This window comes from Zalophus californianus, chromosome 10, assembly GCF_009762305.2.
Source record: "Zalophus californianus isolate mZalCal1 chromosome 10, mZalCal1.pri.v2, whole genome shotgun sequence".
NCBI lineage: Eukaryota > Metazoa > Chordata > Mammalia > Carnivora > Otariidae > Zalophus > Zalophus californianus.
Genome location: NC_045604.1, coordinates 41,186,866 through 41,208,128, shown reverse-complemented (window position 1 = coordinate 41,208,128; position 21,263 = coordinate 41,186,866). Strand labels below are relative to the sequence as shown.

At 51.4% G+C, this 21,263-nt stretch overlaps 1 protein-coding gene across 2 annotated transcripts in view; it reads right to left on the bottom strand.

The window, feature by feature from the left end:
• LHX4 (LIM homeobox 4) overlaps positions 1-21,263 on the bottom strand; it is a 41,234-nt gene that overhangs the window by 12,132 nt on the left and 7,839 nt on the right. For both annotated transcript variants that reach the window (XM_027612731.1, XM_027612732.1), the window contains one exon: positions 10,936-11,107. In XM_027612731.1, the coding sequence (XP_027468532.1) occupies positions 10,936-11,107 (172 nt within the window). The remainder of the gene's footprint in view (positions 1-10,935; positions 11,108-21,263) is intronic.

The window sequence follows — 21,263 nt, the reverse complement described above, 5'->3', positions numbered from 1 at the left end:
CTGCTCTTGACAAGCCTGGTGGGACCACTCTGCAGGCCAGGGACAAACTTGAGGGTGTCTGGGTCCTGCAGAAAGAGGGCAACAGGCAGGCCCTGCAGACACCACACCTTCTAGAAACAGATGCCCGCAAATCCCATACCATAGATGTTCGGGCACATCCTGATTTTAAGTTCTGTCCTATGATCTCAGGTTCCACACTCTGGGCACTGAAATACTACTGATGGAAGCAGTTCCCAGTTACCAAGCACCTACTGTGTGTGCCTGTGCGTACATACTTGTGCTTGATCCACAGACCACAGCCTGCTCCCTCCTCGTGGTGGGCATGGCCAGCGCCGCTCCTCCCCCTCCCCCCTGGTGAGTTTAGCTCCTGTCCTTCCTGCCAGAACGCTTGCTGACCTCACTATGCGCACACAACAGTCCTTCCTGCCCCTGCTCCCTCTATTCTTTGACCTCTTCCTCTGACGGTCAGGGCCTCTATCCTTCCCCAGCCCCTCACTTCCACGGTCCCCCAGACCTTGCAGGGACTGCAGCGGCTCCCCGGGGCACTTCCGGGCGCCGCCCCGTCTGGCCACCTCCTCCCATCCGTCCAGCTCGCTCCCTGTAGCGCCGACTCCCACAGCTCTGCCCAGGCAAGACCCCCTAATCCTTTCACTGGTCTCCGTGGTCCATCTCACTAATCCTTCCCCTGCACACACCCTCACCTCCCCGCCCTGCCCTCCACCCTCTGCCGCCTCCACCCAGCACCTGACTTACCACCTCACGCACGGGGCTCAGTTTAAATTTGTGATCCGTGACTCAGGAGGGCCCAAGGAGCACAGTATGCCCCCCAGTCCATTCGCTCTCCCGTGCTCCCAGACACCTCCTCCCTCCAGCCCCGCATCTGCAGGCCCAGCCCGCGGCTTCCTACTTCCCAGAGAAGACGTGCCATGTGCCCACACTATCCTATCCAGCCACCCATCCGCCTTCCCTCCGCTTCCTACCGCAGGGCTGTCTGTGCTCCGTTTGAGGCCGACCGCCCACCCAGGCACGGAGTCCGCGTCTTCTTGCCCCATAAGATCAGTCCTCCAGCAACTGTTCCTTTCACCACCCCCATGATTAATTTTCCCTCTGACTCGATTCTCCCCAGCAGTATATGAGCATACTCTTGTTTCTGCCACTTCAAAAAAACCCTCTCTTGACCCCCCATCTCCCTCCATCTACCACCCACTTCTCTACTCCCTTTAGAGGAAAACCGAAAAGAAGGGTCTACACGCAGGGTCTCTAACGCCCCTATTCCCACTCTTCTCTTGAATCCACTCTCATGGTTAATGTTATGTGTCAACTTGACCGGGCCACAGGATGCCCAGATATTTGGTCAAACATTATTCTGAATGTGTCTGTGAGGGTGTTTTTGGATGAGATTAACATATGAATCAGTAGGCTGAGGAAAGCAGATTGCTCTCCCCATTGTGGGTGGGCCTCATCCAATCAGTTGAAGGCTTGAATAGACCAGAAAGGCTGACTCTCCCAAGAGTAAGAGGAAAGTCCTCCGGCCTGACTTCCTTGAGCTGCCACATTGTCCTTTTCTTGCCTTTAGACTTGAACTGAAACATCAGCTCTTCTTAGCTCTCCAGCCTGCTGGCTTTTGGACTGGAATTTACATTATCAGCTTTCCTGGGCCTTCAGCTTGCTGACTGCAGATCTCGGGGCTTCTCAGCCTCCAAAATCACAGGAGCCAATCCTTATAATAAATCTCTTTGTATTACACACACACCCCATTGGTTCTGTTTCTCTGGAGAGCCCTGACGAATACACACTCCAAATCAGGGTGCCACCCACTAATCAACCCAAACCGTCCTTGCCAAGGTCACCCATGACCCCAGCGTTGCTGACCCAGTGGTCAGGTCTCTTCTCCCCTGACCTTCTGGTGGCATTGGCCCTCTCCCTCCTCCTTAGAACACGGCGCTCACTGGACTCACACAGCTCTCCCGGTCCTGCCCGTCCTCTCTGGCAGCCTCTCGCCCAGACCTCTCGCCTAACTCCAGACTGGTCTATCCCACTGCCTCCTCAGCCCCTCCACCTGGATGTCCACAACCAAACTCCTGATCCTCCCCCAGAACCTGCCCCCCGTCAGAGAATGGGGACTTCCTCCTTCTAGGGACTAAGGCTGAAAGCCTTGGACACCTGCACCCAGTCTGTCAGCACACCCTGTTGGTACTACCCCAAACTCTGACCATCGGCACCACTGCCTCCCTAGTTCAGGCCACCGTCACGCCTCGCCCACAGCTCACGGCGCTCCCGGCTTCAGCCCTTCCCCCACACAGCAGCCATAGTGCTCCCACCTCACTCTCCTGCTCAATACCTTCCAGGCTCCCCCTGACTCAGGGTAAAAGCCCAATTCCCTTTCCTGGTCCACAAGACCCTCCAAGACCATGTAGCCTCATCTCCTACCACTCTGCCCGCTCACTCGCTCAGCCACGCTGGCTCCTCAACTTGGAAGGCTCTCTCCCCAGATACCTGCATGGCTCACGTGTGCATTTTCTTCAGGTCACCCCTCACACGTTGCCTTCTCCAGGGGCATTCCTTGACTAGCCCTGCCCCCCCGATCCAGCACTTCCTGCCATGTCTCCAACGGATGCACTGCACAGTTCTTGTGTCCTGTATCTCTCCATCTCCAGAAGGCAAGCTCCATGCCATCAGGCCCTGTATCTGTTTTGTTCACCCCTGAGTCTGGCACCCACAGCAGTACCTCCCCAAGATACGTATCCTGTGAGTAGCTGGTGAATAAACAATGAAGGACCCGTGTCTAGGGTATGCAGTAACACACGTCCCCCATTTGTAGATGAGGAAACAAGTTCAGAGACGGTAGATAATGTGCCAGAGACCACACAGCCCATGAACGGCAAAGCCGGGATTGGAACCCAATGCTCTTCTCTATGTGGCCAACGGGAGGCAGTCGGGGAGGGGCTAGCCCAGGCCCCTGCCAACCTCTGCCAACCTCTGGGGGGGGGGGTGCTGCCACAGCACAGTGCCCTGTCCCGAGGAAACAAAATACTGCATAACTTAATTTTATGCTTTAATTGCTTGGTGGTGATTTACGGCAAGCTGTATATTTTTTTCCCAGCTGACACTTCCCTCCCTGTATTTCTTTTATCTATCACCACACTTGACAGGTAAGTTGCTGATATTTACTGTTACTGTATGTACCAATATTTCCAACATATATCACCAGCCCAGCCATGTCACGGGCACATAAAGTTCTGCCCAAGAATGGTCAGCCTTCTCCAGACATAGACAGGGGCCACATTTGGAGAAGGCCTGACACCAGAAAGTGTCAAAGCCTTGGGGGTGTGGCGACACAGCCCCCCACAACACACACGTACACGGACACCTCCCAGACCCACTGGAATGGCCCCACGGTGCTCTGCCTTTTATTGGGGGGGGCGGTTAACAATGCTTTTCTTCTTAATGAACATTCAACATTATTCTGAGATGAATGCTACTGGAAAAGCTTTAGAATCTGTGACCTAGTGCAATCCCTTCATTTAACACAGAACAAAGCTGAGGCCCAGGGAGGGGTAGTGACTTGTCCAAGATCACACAGCTCGGTTAGTGGTAGAAAAGGGGCAAGAGCCCGACTCCCCCTTTCCCTCAGCCACGCTTCCCCTCCTTCCCTGCTGGGGGTAGGTTTGCTTCCCAAGAGGCAGTGGGACATTGGATCAGGATCCGACCCTCCTCTACAAGACTCCAGCCCACCTCCCTTAATCTGGGTAAACACGCATCGGGCACATAGTCTGCAGGCAATTTCCCGTGAGCTGTGTCATGTAAACCACACAACGGCCCTCACAGGTAGATAGGCCATTCCCTTTGCCCAGATGGGGACCCTCCAGCCACCTAATCTGCTAACTCTGGGCTAATCCCTCTCTGCCCAGGTGTTCGCTCACCTGTCACCAAAGTACCCGGTGCACAAGAGCCACCAGGGGTATCTGCTTAAAAGCAGGAGAGCCTCCCCTGACTCCTGATTCCAGGCCCGGAGTCCGCACATCCAGCAAGGCCCCCGGAAGGTTCTCATGCAACAGACGTTCTCAGCGCTCCTGTGGCCTCCACAGCTTGCTCGCTGATTCTTGAGTCCAAGACCTCAGTGGTCGTGTGGCAGGAGTTGTGACCAGGCAGGGGCAGGGACATTCAGGGACAGAGGTCCTATAGCCAATGCCTCCCGCCAGGCTGCCACCACGCTCCCGGCCCAGGGCCCAACGCTGGGCAGGCGGGGCTGCCGGGGGCAGATGCCCAGGAGCCAGAGAGCGGCTCGCACAGGCCCCTTGTGGGTGACAGGGCCAGAGAACCAGCAGGAAGGGACCGCGGCTGGCGAGGGCTGGGCAGGGCGGTTCCAGGGGCCCGCCAGGGAGAAGGTTCCTGTGGCACAGAGGGGTGGTGACGGGCTGAGAGAGGGCACGGGCAATGGGGACAGAAGGAGAGGGCGTTTGGGGGCTGGGAGCCGTGACAAAACGCCTGGGATGGAGGTGAAGGAGAGAGAAGGTGGCCGAGCCCCAGCAATGAAGAGACGGACAGCTACTGCTGCTGGCTGGTGTGTTCTCCGGGGCTGAAGAGGCAGCGTCACACGTCCCTCCCCGAGGGCACCCACGTCCCTCTTTGCTTGGGGACCCGCTTCCATGGCCCAGATGCCATCCGACCCCCAGGCTGATTTGCCACCATCTGGTTCCAAACAGATTCCCCAAGGCCAGAAAGTCTCTGGGAGACAGGTCCCACAGATGTCAGGAGGCCTCCGCCCCAGGCTGGGCTCCGGGAAGGGGGGGGCCAGCACAGCTGAAGCAGGGCCTGGGGGGGAGGCGGGCGGGCGGACAGATAATCCGCGGACTCATCACGGCCTGATCTACAGCCTCGGGTCCCCAGGGAAGCTGCTCGGCTAAGTAATTGCTTCTGCCTTGATTACAGGCCTTCGCAAATGACGGCGGGCCTGTTCCCACCAGTGTGTTTGACTCTTGCAAATGTCCACATGCACAGACACTATCTGGACCATTTGATCGTTACCTTAAAAGGTTTAATTTGCTTAGCGAGGGAATTAGACTATAAACTATTCAGAAATTATGGAAAGTCACACGTCAAAGAGACCCCCCCTCCGTGGGTTCCCTAAGCACATTTTGCTAGAGAGAGAGAGAAAGAATGTGTACATGTGTGCACGTGCATGTGTGTGCACGTGCATGCGCACACATGAGCACCCACATGCAGGTAACGGGGAAGCTAGCAGGTGTGTAGTTTCCAGAGATAGCACTGACTTGACAAGAACCTGGCCCCGAACTGGACCAGCAACTAACCCCCAGAACTGAGGTGGCCTCTTCCTGGGGCGACAGAGTACAAGCTGGCTAGAGGCAGCCACGCAAGTACAGGCTGGTCCCCCCACCCCGCGCCCTGCTCTGAGAAGGGAAGGCTGTGGCCACACAGGGAGGGATGGCATCCTGTGGGGAGAACTCCTGGGGCCCCACCCCCACCCCCACCCCCACCCCGACAGGCAGACGGGTGTTCCAATCCCCTGACCTGACACTGCCACTGTACACGGGCCACGCCTCCCACCCCCTCAGGACCCCTGCCTCATCTGCAGCTTTTTGTAGCCTCTGCCCACAGGAACCTACTTCTCTTTTTCTCTCTGCCCTACATATACCCACCATCATGACCTTAATAAAAATAGCCCCTAATAATGATGACAACCACTTTCTTCATCTGATTCAATCCTCAGTAACCCAGAAAAGTAGAGAGGTTTATTCCCAGACCTCTTCAGAGGCAGGAGACTGAGGCTCAGGGGTGAAATGCCCCCCAGTCACACAGAGTCTGGATTCAGCCCCAGAGCCTGCCCACCCCTGGGAAGTCCGCCTCACAGGAAGGCTGAGCGCGGGCTTCTGCCCATATTACCTGATCTCCTGTGGGCATCTGCCTGGCTGAGGGACAGAGGCCCCCGTCACCAGAGCGATGGTGGGGCCAAGGTCACCAGTGAAGACCAGGCTGGAGCCAGCGAAACCACCCAGCGCCCTGGCCAAACGCAGAGCATGCTGGAGCTGAAACAGGCTGTTCTGAACTGCGGGGATAAATCAGCATCTCCTGGGCTCCCAAGGACTGCTTACCTGCCCTTGGCTGACGGTCTCGCTCACTGCCTGGAGATTGACCGGCTGGGGGAGGGGCACCGTGAGGAACGGAGCCGCCTGCCAGGCCTGACTGGGGCGCAGCCCGCACAGCTCCCCACTGACAAGAAGGTTGAAGCAGCCTTCTATCCCACTGGGTCCCCAGCAGTGACCATCACTGCCCCCCACCGTGTAGATGAAGGCCTCAGGGCCAGGGAGACACCCCCAGCGAGCAGGAAGTTTAGCCAGGAACCCCCTGGCGTGCCAGTCACTCTCAGAACGCCTCTGGCTCTCCCCTCCAGCCCCCCTGTGGCAGGCGAGCACACAGCCCTGGTGAGGCAAGCCTGGAATGTTCTGGAATGCTGTGCTTTACCTAAATGCTGCTCTCTCTTTGACCCCCCTCGCTGTTTGTTTTCAGATTGTAATCGTTGCTGCTCTGTTTCCCAAATCTTCATGCAAACCCTCGTGGCATCTTTAGCCCCAGCACACCGAAGTGTGCCCTCCCAGCTCTGCTGGACTACCCTCCCCGCTGACGTTTAAATGTCATCTCAACAGGAAGGTCTCAGAGCTGGGGCCTGGAGGCGGGGAGGAGGGAGGCCAGGAGAAGTCAGTACAGGCCTAGCCCCGAGGGAGAGCCCTGACAGCCTGGCCCTCCAGGGATGTCGGTCAAGTGGCCACATGTCAGGGCCAGAAACCCAGAGACACTAATCAAGCAGCCAGCATCGAGCTGGACATGGTTTACTCGCTATTTCCTTCCCGTTTCGCAACAACTCTGCGGGTTACAATGAGCACCTTGCAAAAGATAAGGCAGTGACGTTCAGAAAGGCCTGGTCACTTGTTTGCTGACAAACAGCTAGTTTGAGACAGGACAGAAATTCAACTGAGCACCGTCTGGGTTCACCAAACCACTCTGTTCATAAAATAGCTCCCCTTTGTGAGATGTTCCTGTGTCCAGGTCTGCTAGAGAAGGCACCATCAACATTCTCGCTTTTTCTGAAGAGGACACTGGCATTCAGAAATGTTAAGGAACTTGCCAAAGGGCGCCCAGCTGATGCTGACAGAGTCAGTACTTGAACCAGTTCCTGGAGCAGAGAACCTGTGCTGTTCACTATGCTGCAGAGTAAGCGAGCTACCAGGCTCCTCCCAGGACTCGGTCAGCGGTGAGGAGGGGGACCCAGAAGCTCGACTCCCAAACTCCTGCCCTCCCCAGGCCCTGGTCTCTTGGCAAGGAGATAGGGGACCCGAGACTTGCACGACACACAGTCCAGAAAGGTCCTGTTTAGCAAATGCAACACAAGGAGTTGTTGGCTCCTCAGCTTGTGATTCCAATTGTAATTGCCTTGGAACCACAGTGTTAGTCAACTCACTGCCTCTTCTCTCGGTCTCAGAATTTCATTTCCTCTGGAGAAAGGCAGCCAAAGACCCAAGAGGCAAAACCAACGAACAACAGCAAAAATCAGCCAAGGTTACTGGGCAAGATAGAATTCACCAGCTCCAAGAGAAAAATGCAACAACCACAGAGTACAAGCTTCCAACAATACTTCTTTCTTTGTCCGCGCACACATCAACATCGCCCTCTGCTGTCAGCCACTAGTATTACTGCATCTTGTGGGCTGAAGGCTGGTGGAAGGCTGACCTCCCCCCACCTCTGAGGTGCTACACATCTGCAGCGGGGCACCCTTCATATTACAGTCTGGATTCAAAACACTTCACACAGAATAAAGGATACCCCTTACAGCTGTGCAAAGCAGTGGCCCTGCCCCTTGTTAAGGGCAAAGAGATTTAAAATACTGATCATGAAACTTAACACCAGAGAGGGGATCAGTGAGGTCCATGCTCCTCACGTTGCAGAAAAGGTCAGGGATTTTTCTTTCTTTTTTCTTTTTCTTCAAGGAGCAAAGAGAAGAGAGTCTCCCTGGCTCTGACCAGGCCTCTTCCAAATCCCACAGCTGAAAGCCTTCTGAGGTCTGATGGGTGAATTCAAGTGCACGGCACTTGCCTTCCCTCCTGCAGCCCCGTGTAGGACAAGGGAGGGACTTGGGGCTCCGGGACTGCTCTGCCCCTCCAGCCCTGCCTTGTGCTCTCTCTGCTCACGTGTCCCCTGCTGTGCCATCTGAAAGCAGATGCCTGGTGACGTTTATTGAACAGTCATGAGGAGCAGACCACCGGCTCTGCGGCCAAGTTACAGCCTGAGCCCCACGTGGGCAGCAGTTCCCAGACCCCTGGGGGTGGAAGGTGAAGCCAATCTGACCCTGGAGGACTGACCCCCTTCTGTGTCCTCCCCTAGGACTGTGAGGGGCTCGACCAAACAGCCACAGTCCCAAAGAGCTCTGTGGGACCTGACTGCCTGGGGAGCCAAGTGACCTCCCTGGGGGCTTCAGAGCGGCCCAATCTTCAGGTCTGAGCCACCCTCCATTAACAGCCAGCAGAATCACCTCAGCTTTAAATTTCTCTCCACGCAGCCCCTTGTCACAGCACTGACTCTGTGGCCGGCTCCCCTACTTCACAAAAGGTTCCAACCCTGAGGGGGGGGTCATTTTATGAAGCAGAGTGGTCCTGTGGGACAAAGAGAGTGACTGTGACTGAATCATGGGCCTGGGGCGCCTGGGTGGTTCGGTTGGTTGGGGGTCGGACTCCTGACTTCAGCTCAGGTCATGGTCTCTGCCTTGTAGAATCGAGCCCCCCCCCATGGGGCTCTGTGCTCAGTGGGGGGTCTGCTGGAGATTCTCTCTCCCCTTCTCTTTCTGCCCCTCCCCTCACTCACACTCTACCTCTAAAATAAATAAATACATCTTTAAATAAATAAAAATAGACAAATAAATAAATAAGAAGTAAGTAAGTAAGTTAAATAAGTAAGTCACGGGTCCGTGCATTTCCCAGGCAGCCTGGGCGTCCAAGACGCACAGAACAGCATACGAGGGACAGAAGGAACTGGTCACCAAACACGCTGTAAGTTCACTGTGGGATCTACTCCTCGTTGTATCAAACCCAGGGACAGCCTGTGGGCAAGGCCAGGGGCACATGCCATGCCAGGGACAGAAAAATGGAAAAATGCATACCTAATAAACCTTTCCTCAAGCCAGCAAGGAAGATCAAACAGGTGCGGGAGGAGTAAACAAAAACAAGGCAACTCATGCTGAGTCCCCGGAAGAGAGAAGGGGCAGGGTGTCCACCCACGGAAGAGCTGGACTCACAGCCATGGAAGGATGCCTCGAGAGGACAGACATCAGCCCTGCAGGACAAACTAGCCTGGGTCAGAGCCTGCCTGGGAAAGGGGGCAACTGGCTAAGGGGCGTCGGGTACCCAAGAAAGCGGTGAGGTAGGACTAGAGGGAGCTGGGGTCCAGGGAGGAAGGCTCTGACGGCACAATGCATCTGGAATATTCTGTAGGCAGAGGGTGCCCTGCTGAAGGAGCTGGGGGTCAGGGTCAGCTGTGAGGTTGGATGCTGGTCTGGTGGGGAGGCATGTGGGCTAGAGGAGGAGGGAGATTTAGTCATGAGGTTACTGCCGAGCAGTGCTCCAGAAGGATCCAAATGAGGACCGTGGCACGGGGAAGAGGGCTACAGAGGCAGGAGGTCAGGGCACTGGCCTGAGGGACTAATTGTCATTGATACTTCTGGTCTTGGGCTGATGGCTCATAGGCCTGTGCTAATCCTTCCCTAGCCTGCACCCTGGGCCCCTTCTGGGTCTAAAGGGACCCTTTTACTCACTACTTCTCCCAAACCCCAACCTACCCTGGAGCGGCCACCTCCTCCCTTTCCCAGACCTGGAGCCAGCTAGTCAAGGTCCAAACCCCAGGGAGGGGCTCAAAGGAGCTTCTCTGGTGACAGTGTCCTGTGACGTGATCCCAATGGGTTTGCCCACAGCCCAGCCCGTGGTCTGAGCCAGGGACATGTCAGCACCTACCCGGTTCCCAGCTGGGCAAGAAGGCCACTGCCCTGGAGCTCACTGAGGCTTCCCGACGGTGCAGAGAAAACAGGAAAAGGAGGACGCACGGACCCTGGAACGAAGCTGAGCCAACCCCAAGGCCAGGCCCGCCCGCCGTGTCCTCTTTCTCCTCTACACACACACACACACACACACACACACACACACACGTGTGCACTCGCACACGCTCATGCTTTCACACACGTGTGCACTCGCACATGCTCATGCTCTCACACACGTGTGCACTCGCACATGCTCACACACACACACACACAGGGACAGAGTGGTGCATTTTTGGCCAAAGTGTGTTGGTGACCAGGAGTGTTGCCTTCTCAACACAAGCCATGGAGGAGAGGAGGCCCCAGTAGAAACCAAATTCATCTTTAATGTGCTTTTCAACTCGTATTGGACGAAAGAAATTTGAGAATCCTCAGAAATTCAAATCACTTATTCCCTGAAGTTAAACCTTGGGAGGATTAGGGAGAAACATGTTCTGTCTCCAGGACTGGCATCTCTCCCCACCTCCCCCCTCCCTTTGTGCAGAACACACAACGTCTGAAGGATGCACGCCACCTCTCTGAGGCTTGCTCATTTGTGCCAAATGTTTGCAGGCTTTGATGAGCCTCTCCAGCAGCCCCGGGCCACCCCCACGGGGCTCGGTGTCACTGCCGGACACTCCCTCCTCCTGTACTTGGTGTTGCTGCTGCCAGTTGGTCCATCCAAGTGAGCTAAGGCCCCAGCCTAAGTGCCTTGGGTAATAGGTTCCGGGAGAAAAGTCCCAGACTAAATGCCACAGAAAATAAATTCTAGGAAGTCCCCTCACCATGACCAACAGGATTGTTGCCAATGGATCCAACCCCAGAATGAATTGAGGACAGCCCCCGGGGTTCGGACTTACTTGAAGAAGTCTTCCTTGCAGTAGACGCTCCCGGCCCTGGAGAAACACCTGTCGGCGAGCTGCATCTGGCAGTCCGCACACTTGAGGCAAGAGCTGTGCCAGTGTCTGTCCAGGACCTTCAGGATGAACTTGTCCAGGATGTGCTGGTTGCAGCCGGCGCACTGAGGGATCTCTGTGGGGAGCAGAGAGAAAGGCAGGGTGAGCCTTCCACGCAGCACCACTCACCGGGCTGGACCCTGTGTGGATGCCTTCCCATTCTTCACAATTCCTTCCCCACGGGAGGAAAAGGACATCACCCAAACCCTTCGGCTGCCACATAGAATGGTGCGGGCTATACACCCACGGAGGTCGCCGGTCCAGGCGGCAGGTGGGAACCGAAATCCAATCCACCCTGTGTTTCTCATTAGGAGGCGGGATTCTCAAGGGGCAGGAACAGTGTTCCTTTCGCAGCTTTGGATCCTGACTGCCTAGCACCGCGCCTGGCACACACGAGTAACTCCACCGATGTTTCCCACTGAATAAATACTTGATCACGTCTTCTCTAAGAAGACGTTCCACTTTGAAACAGTTCACCAGTTTCTCCAGTACACTCCAAAATATCAATACGGGTAGGAGTGGGCCAGGAAAACCAAATCTCTCAGGACTCATCCGTGTTTCTTGATTCGTATCATATGTGTTGGTGTGATACCATTTAAAAGTGTTAACATAACGGAATTAGCCTCAAAGCACTTGGGGGTGGGTGGGGATGTGAACACATCTAAATCTATGTAGAAAGAAAGCTCCAGTACTAAGTCATTCGTATCTCAGACCTGTAGATAGGCTACTGCGACCCTCACTAGGTGACATCTCTAGTGACAGACGGACATGTGTCAGTGTTGGGCCCACTAAACCCCAAACCCAGCCTGTTCCCGTTATGGCCTCGGCAGCTACCAACATGTGCCTGAAAGTCAGACCCACTAGATGCCTTGCTCTTTGACCCCATTCTCCCACCAAAATGCCCCATGAAAACTACCAGGAGCCACACTGAGGCAGATCTGCATGGGTCTGGATACCTGCTACCTGTCCTTGTGCATATGGCATTTTTTCCCATCTCAAAAGTTTTCCAGGACGCCTGGGTGGCTCAGTCAGTTGGGCGTCTGCCTTCAGCTCAGGTCATGATCCTGGGGTCCCTGAATAGAGCCCACATCAGGCTCCCCCCTCAGCGGGGAGTCTGCTTCTCCCTCTGCCCCTCCCCCTGCTTGTGCTCTCTCTCTCTCACACACTCTCTCTCTCAAATAAAATCTTTTAAAAAATTTTTTCCTCCTTGACAAAGAAAATGTTTACCAATTAGTTACCGAGTTACTTACCAAACAGTTCCCATGTGCCCAGCAAAGTACTAAGCACACGACAGCAAGAGGATTTCCATCAAATAATGGGGGGGTGAGTAAGACACAGGGTAAGACCATGGATTCTAGAGCCAGGCTGCCTAGGTTTGAATCCTGGCTCTGCTTTTTAACCTTCAACAAATCACTTCACCTCTCTCTGCTCCTGTTAAAACGGGGGGGGGGGGGGGTGATGACAATAGTACCTAGTAGGATTGTTGTGAAGAGTAATTCAATCAATACAGGTAGGAGTGGGCCAGTATACAGTAGGTGCTCAATAAAGTCTTGCTATTATTAGGAGATAACTGCAGTAACCAGCTGTTAGATATGGTGCTGTTGTGGCTGAGGGCAGGGAAAGTTAGGAACACCCCCCCCCCTTTCACGGACTTGATCTCATTGGGCCCTCAGGTAGAGGCTCAGAGAGCGCCCCACACCACCAGGGCAGCTCCGCCAGGGCCAGGGGCATGCCTGTCTGCCTGCGGGTAGTCCTCCCTCAACTACAACTACTCCCCCGCCTCTCTCACAGTCCCTCAGGACTGGCAACCCTGGAGCAGCAGGGAAGGGGAAGAGGGGCAGGGGGGCCTTTGCCGTGGAGAGATCGGGAGACTCAGAGAGGAGATTCTGAGGAGTGAGGAGTGACTCACCAGGGGCTCCTGCGGTATGACCAGGCCAGTTGGGGGGTTGGGGGGGACAACTCTTGTAAAGAAGGTCAATAAGGGCAAGGGGGGGACACCTGGGTGGCTCATGGGACGCCGGGGTGGCTCAGTCGGTTAAGCGTCTGCTGTTGGCTCAGGTCATGATCCCAGGGTCCTGGAATGAGTCCCACATCCAGCTCCTTGCTCAGCGGGGAGCCTGCCTCTCCCTTGGCCTCTGCCTGCCACTCCCCCTGCTTGCTGCTTGTGCTGTCTCTCTCTCTCTCTCTGACAAATAAATAAAACCTTTAAAAAATAAATTATAAATAAATAAACCGCACTAGATAGAAATCATTTTTTTAAAAAGGGGGGGGCAAGGGGCGCTGGGTTCTCCTGCCCGCGTCCGCATTCGGAGTGGCTTTGGCTGCGGAGCCAGGGGCTGGAGGAAGGAGGTGCGGAGCAGGATCGCTCTGGCACGGTTTTCAAGGGAGGGGAGAGGAGACGGAGGCCCCCCGCGCGGGGAAGCGGCTGGCGGACGCACGGGTGCAGAGCGGCGAGCCCGTGCCCACCAGGCGCGGGGGGCGCGTCCCAGGCCGGGGGCCGCCGTCTGTCCCCGCGGGCCACCGGGGACGCGGCGACACGGCCCCGCTAGGGGCGTCTTTGTGCGGGCGGACGGCCGGAGTCCCCGGGCCGGGTACTCGGCCGGCGGACGCTCATTAACCCTTGGAGAACCCGGGCGGAGAGCCGCGGTCCCCGCGCGGGGTGCGCCAGCCCGCTCCCTCCCGCAGCCCGCCCCGCTCCCACCTGACTGTCGTCTGGCCCTGCCTCCGGGAGCGGTGCGGCTATATTTCTCCTCCCGGCCGCAAATGCAGGGGATGAGGGCGAGGATGTGCGCTCATAAAATTTATTTCGAGCAAGGTAGCTACCGGGAGCCTTAATATGATGAGTATTCAAGAGAGAATACATTAAGGCTAATGTATGCAGGGGAGAGGAGTTCTACAGGCTTGGAAACGGAGACAACACGCTTAGGAACAACACTAAAAGCAGAGAGACAAGCCATTTCAGCCTCCAGCTTGCAGGGATGCTTCCTGCTGGGTCGGGCTGCGCTGCCCAAACTCGGGGTTCTCTCAGGCCTTGGGACCAAATTGGGGTCCTCGAGTTTGGCAAAAATGTGCGGGACATTCTAAGGGCCCTTTTTTAAGTTAAAAAAAAAATCTTTCACACTGTATTCCAATGTAGATTTGCGGGGGGGGGGCATTTTTAAAAACCAAGATAACGTAGAAATGATTTGAGAGATCCGTAATACATCAATAATGGTAAAGTCAGATGTCAAGAGCCTGTTATGAACTCTGCCAGGTCCTGGATGTATATTATCTCAATAATCCATACCACTTGGTAGGAAAGTGTTCTTACCCCACTGTACACATGAGAAAACTGAGCTTGGAGACCCGAAGCAAAGTGCCCAGTGTCCCACAGTGGGGGAATTGGGATTTGAACCAAGAGCCTACGCTTAAAGTAGGCTAACCCAACCTGAGAGCTGGAGGGATCTGGACACGCCTCACCTGGCTCTACCCCTGTCATTTTATGGAGGGGAGGTGGAGGGAAGAGGTAGCCACAAATCTGCTCTGCATACAGTGACAAGGGCGTTAAAGAAGCCACGGGCCTCTCGGGCTCCGAAACACTGGGCAAATGGAAATGTTTGAGACATACATTTAGATCCTGTAGACAGGGTATGCATGTGCTGTACGGGACAGACACCCCACACCCAGAGGAGGGTGGGAAGCAGAAGCCTCTGTCCTGCTGACCCCCATCCCCCCAGCTGCAAGGTGTCAGCTTGTTGATGGCATCTGTCAAGTTCAGATTCATCCCTGGCTATGAGGGGGTGGAGACCTGTGAACTCAGATCCCACTCTTCAGGTGACAGCACTCCGTGCAATTATTTTGATTAGTGTGAAATGTAAGCTATCTAGAAATCTTTCCAGGAGCAACAACACAAGCTTTTTTTAAACTTACAATAAATGATTATTATTTTTAAATTCAGAGAGCCCAAACAGGACAGAGGTTATAGGGGTCTCCTACCAGAAATAAAGTTGTAACCAAAATTTCCGAGGAGCCAGAAGATCTCCAAGTCCCTAATAAACTCAACTTACTTCATGCAGTATTTAATATCACAAGATTTCACTTTAAAAACTGGAATTTAAGCCGATCCTGGGAGTTGCTAAGACAGAATTTAACCTATAAACTCAGTTTCTGATACGAAGAGTCATTTCACTTAAAATGAACATTTTTATCTTATCTGCACGAAAGGGTTCTTTGGTGATGTTCTCTGCTGGGGCTGGGCAGAGAGTGAGCTCAGCCATGAAAAGACGGCAAAGCCCCCAGAACAGCCAAGGAATCTGGGGAGATGCTGGGTCACACGGTACAATGCCTTCCCCATCGGCAGGGCCCAGAGGCTTCTGTGAGTCCTGCAGAGTGACATGGCTCAAAGCACAGACCTAAGCACAGCGAGAGCAACAACATAGGCAGGGAGGCTCCCTTGGACTCATCCCAGGACATCCACACCCACACAAACACATACACAGTCAGACAAACACACACATTCACATACTTAGTACACACATACACATAGAACACAAACACATATACATACTAACATACACAAACACACACAATCACAAATAATCCAAGATACACCCTGAGACACACACGAAAGCACCCATGCATACCACATTCACACAGACAAACACATGTTTGCATATAGTCAGACATGCACCTGTAATACACACACTGGTAGGTACGCCAGCACACATATACCATGATACTTACACTCACACATACACATAAACATCATGCACACACAGGCTGAGGCATGGCCATTCTGGAAAAAAAGCCAATTCTTCTCAAGTCCTGCTCCCTCTCTGGAAAGGAAGCATCTCAGAAGGAGGGAGCTGTCCAACCCTGGAGCAGTGGGGGAAAGTGAGCATTGAACACTATAGAAAGCTAGGGGGAAGAGGAAACATTTTGTTCAAATACTCTTTTAGAAAACTGTTGGGAGAATTGGAAAGCTTTCAGTTCTGCTTCGAGTTTAGATCTTCAAATCTTTAGGTCTGCCAAATTTTTTATAATAAATCCCAGATCAGAGTCTGATAGATCTGGGTTCAGATCTCAGTCTACCATGTATACGATTTTGGACAAATCGCTTAACGTCTTTGAGCCTCAGTTTTCTGATCTGTAAAACAGCAATGGTAACACCAGTCTCGCAGGGTTGGCTGTGTGATCATATCAGACAATGAGTATAAAACACCTAGCCCCATAATACTGTTGCCTAGCTCACTGGTAACTCCCTCTTCCACTCCCCATGGCCAGTCATCAACAAGATGAATTTATATATTTAAAATATATTAAAATCATCTCATTTCCTTATTTCCTGATATAATTTCCCCTCCCTCACTGACCTCCCCCTACACACACAAAACACTCAAAACTCTCCTCCATCCTTTTAGTTCTAAAGCATCTGAAGATGTACACCCCTTTCTAATCAGCATAATCCCAGAATATGAATAGCAGATAATGCAACATTACAAGGTTAAGTCTTCTTGGAATAAAGAAATCTGGCAGATTGTTTCCTCCACAGAATGAGGGCAAATTTGCCAGACCTTTGTCTCCTCCCCCATATGTGAATGGTGAGAATGGGGAGGTGGGTTGGGACCACCAACAGACCTCACTTCACTTTTGCTGTAATGTATTCAGGTGAGAGTGGATTGAGTTCATATCAGCCAATGAGGATTCTAGTATTTTTCTTGGAGATCTCTAAATGCCCAATGGCAAAGTGACTATTTCCTATTTGATGACAAACGGCTAAAAACCTTTTCTTTGCCTGTCGCCTTAATCTACCTCTTCATCAAGGAAGCTTATAAAACCCATACCCTCCAATCACCTGAAATACTGCTGTGTGGGCACAAGATGCTTAGTTTTCAGAGGGTGTATCCGAAAATGGACTCCATTTTAAATCCCCAATTCCTCCATTAGTGAAGTTTCAGAAAACTGGGAAGTAGACGGGGTCAAAAGGTCTGATGTGGTCTGTGGTAAACCAAATCACCCCCTCCACACATACCCCTCCCCGTGACATCTAAAAAAGTATTCTGTGTTTTTATTCCCCGCTCACGTTTTTTCATTTCCAAGCAACTGCTCTCAAGGAACCAGGGCCCACCATGAAGCATTTCAGAGACGGTTTGCATTTGTTTGTTTGATCGATTTTAATTCTTTGAAAGATGGTGTTTTCTATCTCTCTGGTCACGGAAGAACAGCAAGGTGGGGAAAAACATTTTTCCACTAAAGAGACTAGAACTAGAACCAACACACTCGGCAGTAACTTCTAAAATGTACTGAAGAAAGTGCACCTTTCTGGGAAAATGTACTGGACTTTCCATATTTCTACTGAAATCTTAATGCTGGTGAGTATTTTGATATTTTAAAAATTAAGTTATTTAGCGTTATTAGGAATAATGTTCACTGAACCATGCCGAGATCAGATTAATATTTTGTAAAATTTGGACTTTGATGTGCCACCTCGGAGCACCACAAGACCCTGCTTTTTAACTTTTTAACTCCCCCTTGGACAGAGTTCCTCTTTTGGTTTCAGAATTTGACTGAACAGCCTCATGCCCATGACAAGGTTTTCCTTGCTTCTTTCAGGAGAGGAGCTAGGGTCTATGCTCCAGCACTCCCAGTGGGGTGGGCAGATCCCATGACACTCCAGGGAGGCTTGGCCCCCTCTTGGGACACCCAGGAGCACTTCAGCCACTGAGGGCTGCTCCATCTGCAAGATGGGAGCCTTGGTCCTGGTCTTTAAGATTGCCAGCACTCTGAACTTTGTGGAGGACTTGCAAATCTGCAAGTTCATTTACTCTACTCACTTTCTGCGAAAAGTGAACCTCTACATCTAAAAGAGCTTCCCAAAGGGTACACAGTTGGGAGTCAAAGGAAGCTTCTTTTTGTCTGGGACATGTTCTGGCTAGGGCTGACTGAAGACCAAGGCTTCCAAAAGGGCTCAAGAAAGCCTGTGGCTTTCACTCCAAACCCCTTTGCTGGTGACTTCACTTGAGAACTAAGTAGTTTTAGAGCTCATCTTAAATAACATTTTGGCCGATATATGTTTCCCAACTACATAATTTTATTTATTTAATTTTCTTTCCTGATTACAAACTGAAAGAAGAAGCTAAATGGGGCTTTGAGGAAACACAAAAACAATTGAAATATTATGCAAAATATTGTTTTTCTTAGAATTCTCCATTCCTTCCCCACATATAAGGGGGAGAAAACAGGTTTCCCTGAGTAAGTAAGAAGGAAGCCAGTTTCAAAAAGGCAGGCTGGGGAAGGCCCCCTCAGTAGGGGTAGGGGTGGGGGGGGAACTTATTGATTTAGTCTGGAAGTGACTAATTCTAAAGTGTATCAACATATGGCCACAGGACATACCAAGCATGGCACCGTGCCTGCTGAAACTCATACCTAGCTTCTGGAATGTCCAAGTCTAAGAATTATAACAGAGCTATAGTTAAAATTAAATTAATTAAAAGTTCTATTCCTAGATCTATACTTCACAAATAAAACTTTCCACTTCAAAGTTTCCACCATCACCACTGACAGTAAAATCCTGTTTTCTGGTCCCAACTCCCCTTTTCAATCACCTGATCATTGTGGCTGAAGGAACTGGATCCAAGGACTAATTTATCTCTGCAGTCCACATACAGGGTGAGCCTGAGACTCAAGATGTGTTTTACATGAAAATCATGACTCTGTGTGTCTGGGTTCCCCCACACACACTCTGTATTTTCCATCTCCCTACTAAGGACAATCATTTTTATTGAACAATTTATAGCTTCCTTTTTCATATTTTCCCCTGTTCTAAACCCATGTATCTTGAAGAGACCGTGACATAATTTTCCCAAATATTTTATACATTTCTTCATAACTTAGTAAGAATTATCCCGTAAGCAACACAACCGAAGCACAAAATTCCAATATTAAATCTTCAAAACTTGAGCAGAAAAGGTGCATTGAACATTGTGGTATTTTGTGATGGTGATGAAGCATTAAACAGAGCCACACAAATCCTGAGAAAAGCTTAATTTAAAAAAAAAAAAGCTGGCATTGCATTTAAGGTAAATCACATTCTCTATTACAATTATACTTTGCTTACATACTTTAAAATACTTACATACTTTAAAAACACATCAACCTACACATCTCATCTAATTTCCAGTCTTTCCTAGTTTTTGTGTGTGTGTGTCTTGACGAATGACTAAAAACTAGGAAAAAAGTCAGAAAAGCCTTCTCATGTCAGAAATGACGGTGCCTGATGTTTCTCCCCCCCCAACCCCCCCCCCCCCCCCCCCCCCCCCGTCCTTCAGAATCCTCCCTCCCCGACAGATCCTATTTGTTTCATTTGGTGGTTCAGGGTCCCTCTGACAATCTCCTTTGTTCTTTTTCTGCTTAGGCAGCTCAAAAAATAGTAACATTTTCAATACAGAGATCAAATCCTAAAGTATCCTGGAGATTAAGGCTGAATTTGGACAACATTTTAATAGGAGTCCTGTAGTAAATAAAATACATAATGTAAATATGTATTTGCAGGTATAGGATTATCTTCTAGATTAGATATTGACACAGAATTAATGTTCTTCAGTAGGATATCGAATGTTCTCAATGATTGCAAATAAAACAGAAAGTCATCTTAAACAAATCCATGACAGTCTACGGAAATGCTGCAGACACATCTCTGCTTCCACTCCATCTTCGCATTTAATCACTGCTAAATCGCCACAATGGGTTTTTCTGATGTCTCATTCCGTAGCAATATTCCATATGTTTGGCAACCTCTCCCTCATAACGAGAAACTTTCAATTAATTTGGCTGCAAGTTTTGTCTCTATTAAGCTATTCCCAGAACCCATCCCTTAACCCTCTAACATTATAATTAAAGTAAATTATACTTTAAAGGCATTTGGGGGTGAGATACCGCAGTAAAACATCTGTGGCTAGACCCAGACTGACAGAGGGAATGGGGCTGAGGAAATCTGAGGAAAGAAATCGAAATCCACCAAAATAACAACAGGACTTAGGACTTGCCGCACAAGATGATTTTCCAATCCACTATTAATAAAGTTAACCTGGAGTACATTTTCCAAGAGAGAATCAATTCCAATTTTGCCAATTAAACCCAACCCGTCCACCTACTCCCAACAGCAGTGCCTCAAAATGGTTTATTTGTGCTCCATTTTGATCAGGGCTCCTGCAGAATTTAGGACCTAAAAAAAGGCAAAATCTCACTGCAGCATCTACTTTAGATGACTTTTTTCCTACCACAAACAACAATAGCCCAGCTCCTGGGCAGCCTCTGTGCTGGACCCAGAAACTGCCCTTCCTTCTAAGCCTCAAAAAAAAAAAAAAAAGTGAGGGATCCCATCACTCTGCAGCCTGCCAAAGAGTCAACCTCTAACAAAACCCCTGTGCTGTGAATCCGTGCAGGAACCCATGTGCCCACCCTGCAAACACCTCACAAAAGAAGGAAGGAAGAGCAAGAAAGGGAAGAAAGGGAGAAGAGAAAGAACGAGAACGAAGATAGACACGTAAGCCATAATGGAATTTTACTAACAGCAGTAGTTTGCTCACATCTGTGTCGCGGGCATTGTTAACACACATTCCAGAAAGAGAAAAAAGGCAGAAAATCATTACAGAAGGAAACCTGCATTCCCCACCCCCACCATCTCCAAACCCAGCATCTGGTGCTACCACAGCAAACTCCAACCTTGTTTCCCAAAGTGAGTAGTAGTATTCCTTTCGTTGGGTGGACAGCTAAACTGTTTCCAAATCTCTACCATTCCAAAGCTTCTCAGCTCAAATCCTGCTCAATTTCCCTAAATGAAAGCAATGATGTAAGGTCCCTCCATCCAAGGCCACCAACCCTTCCCATCCACAACTCTTCAATTTGGAGGAGACTCGTCTCCCAGCCAGAGAAATCCACCAAATATCCATCACTGCTGACCAAAACAAGAGGCTCAAAGCAGTCTTCTTAACGTGATAGAAAGGTTAGTCCCAGTTAACCTGATAGGGGGTTAGTCCCCCCCCCATCCGCGGGGGACTGCAGGTGCAACCTCCCGCCCCTTCCTCCAGGCCTGCCGCCTCAGCACGGGTGTCCCTCTGGGTTCTGCCTGCTAATGCGGTGCTAAGTACTCACTAATTGACTGTAGCACACAGTGAAAGGGCACTAAATCCGAGGCAAATGGGAAGTTAGGACAATGGGAATATTTAGGACTTGAGGCTGTCTACACCTGGTCA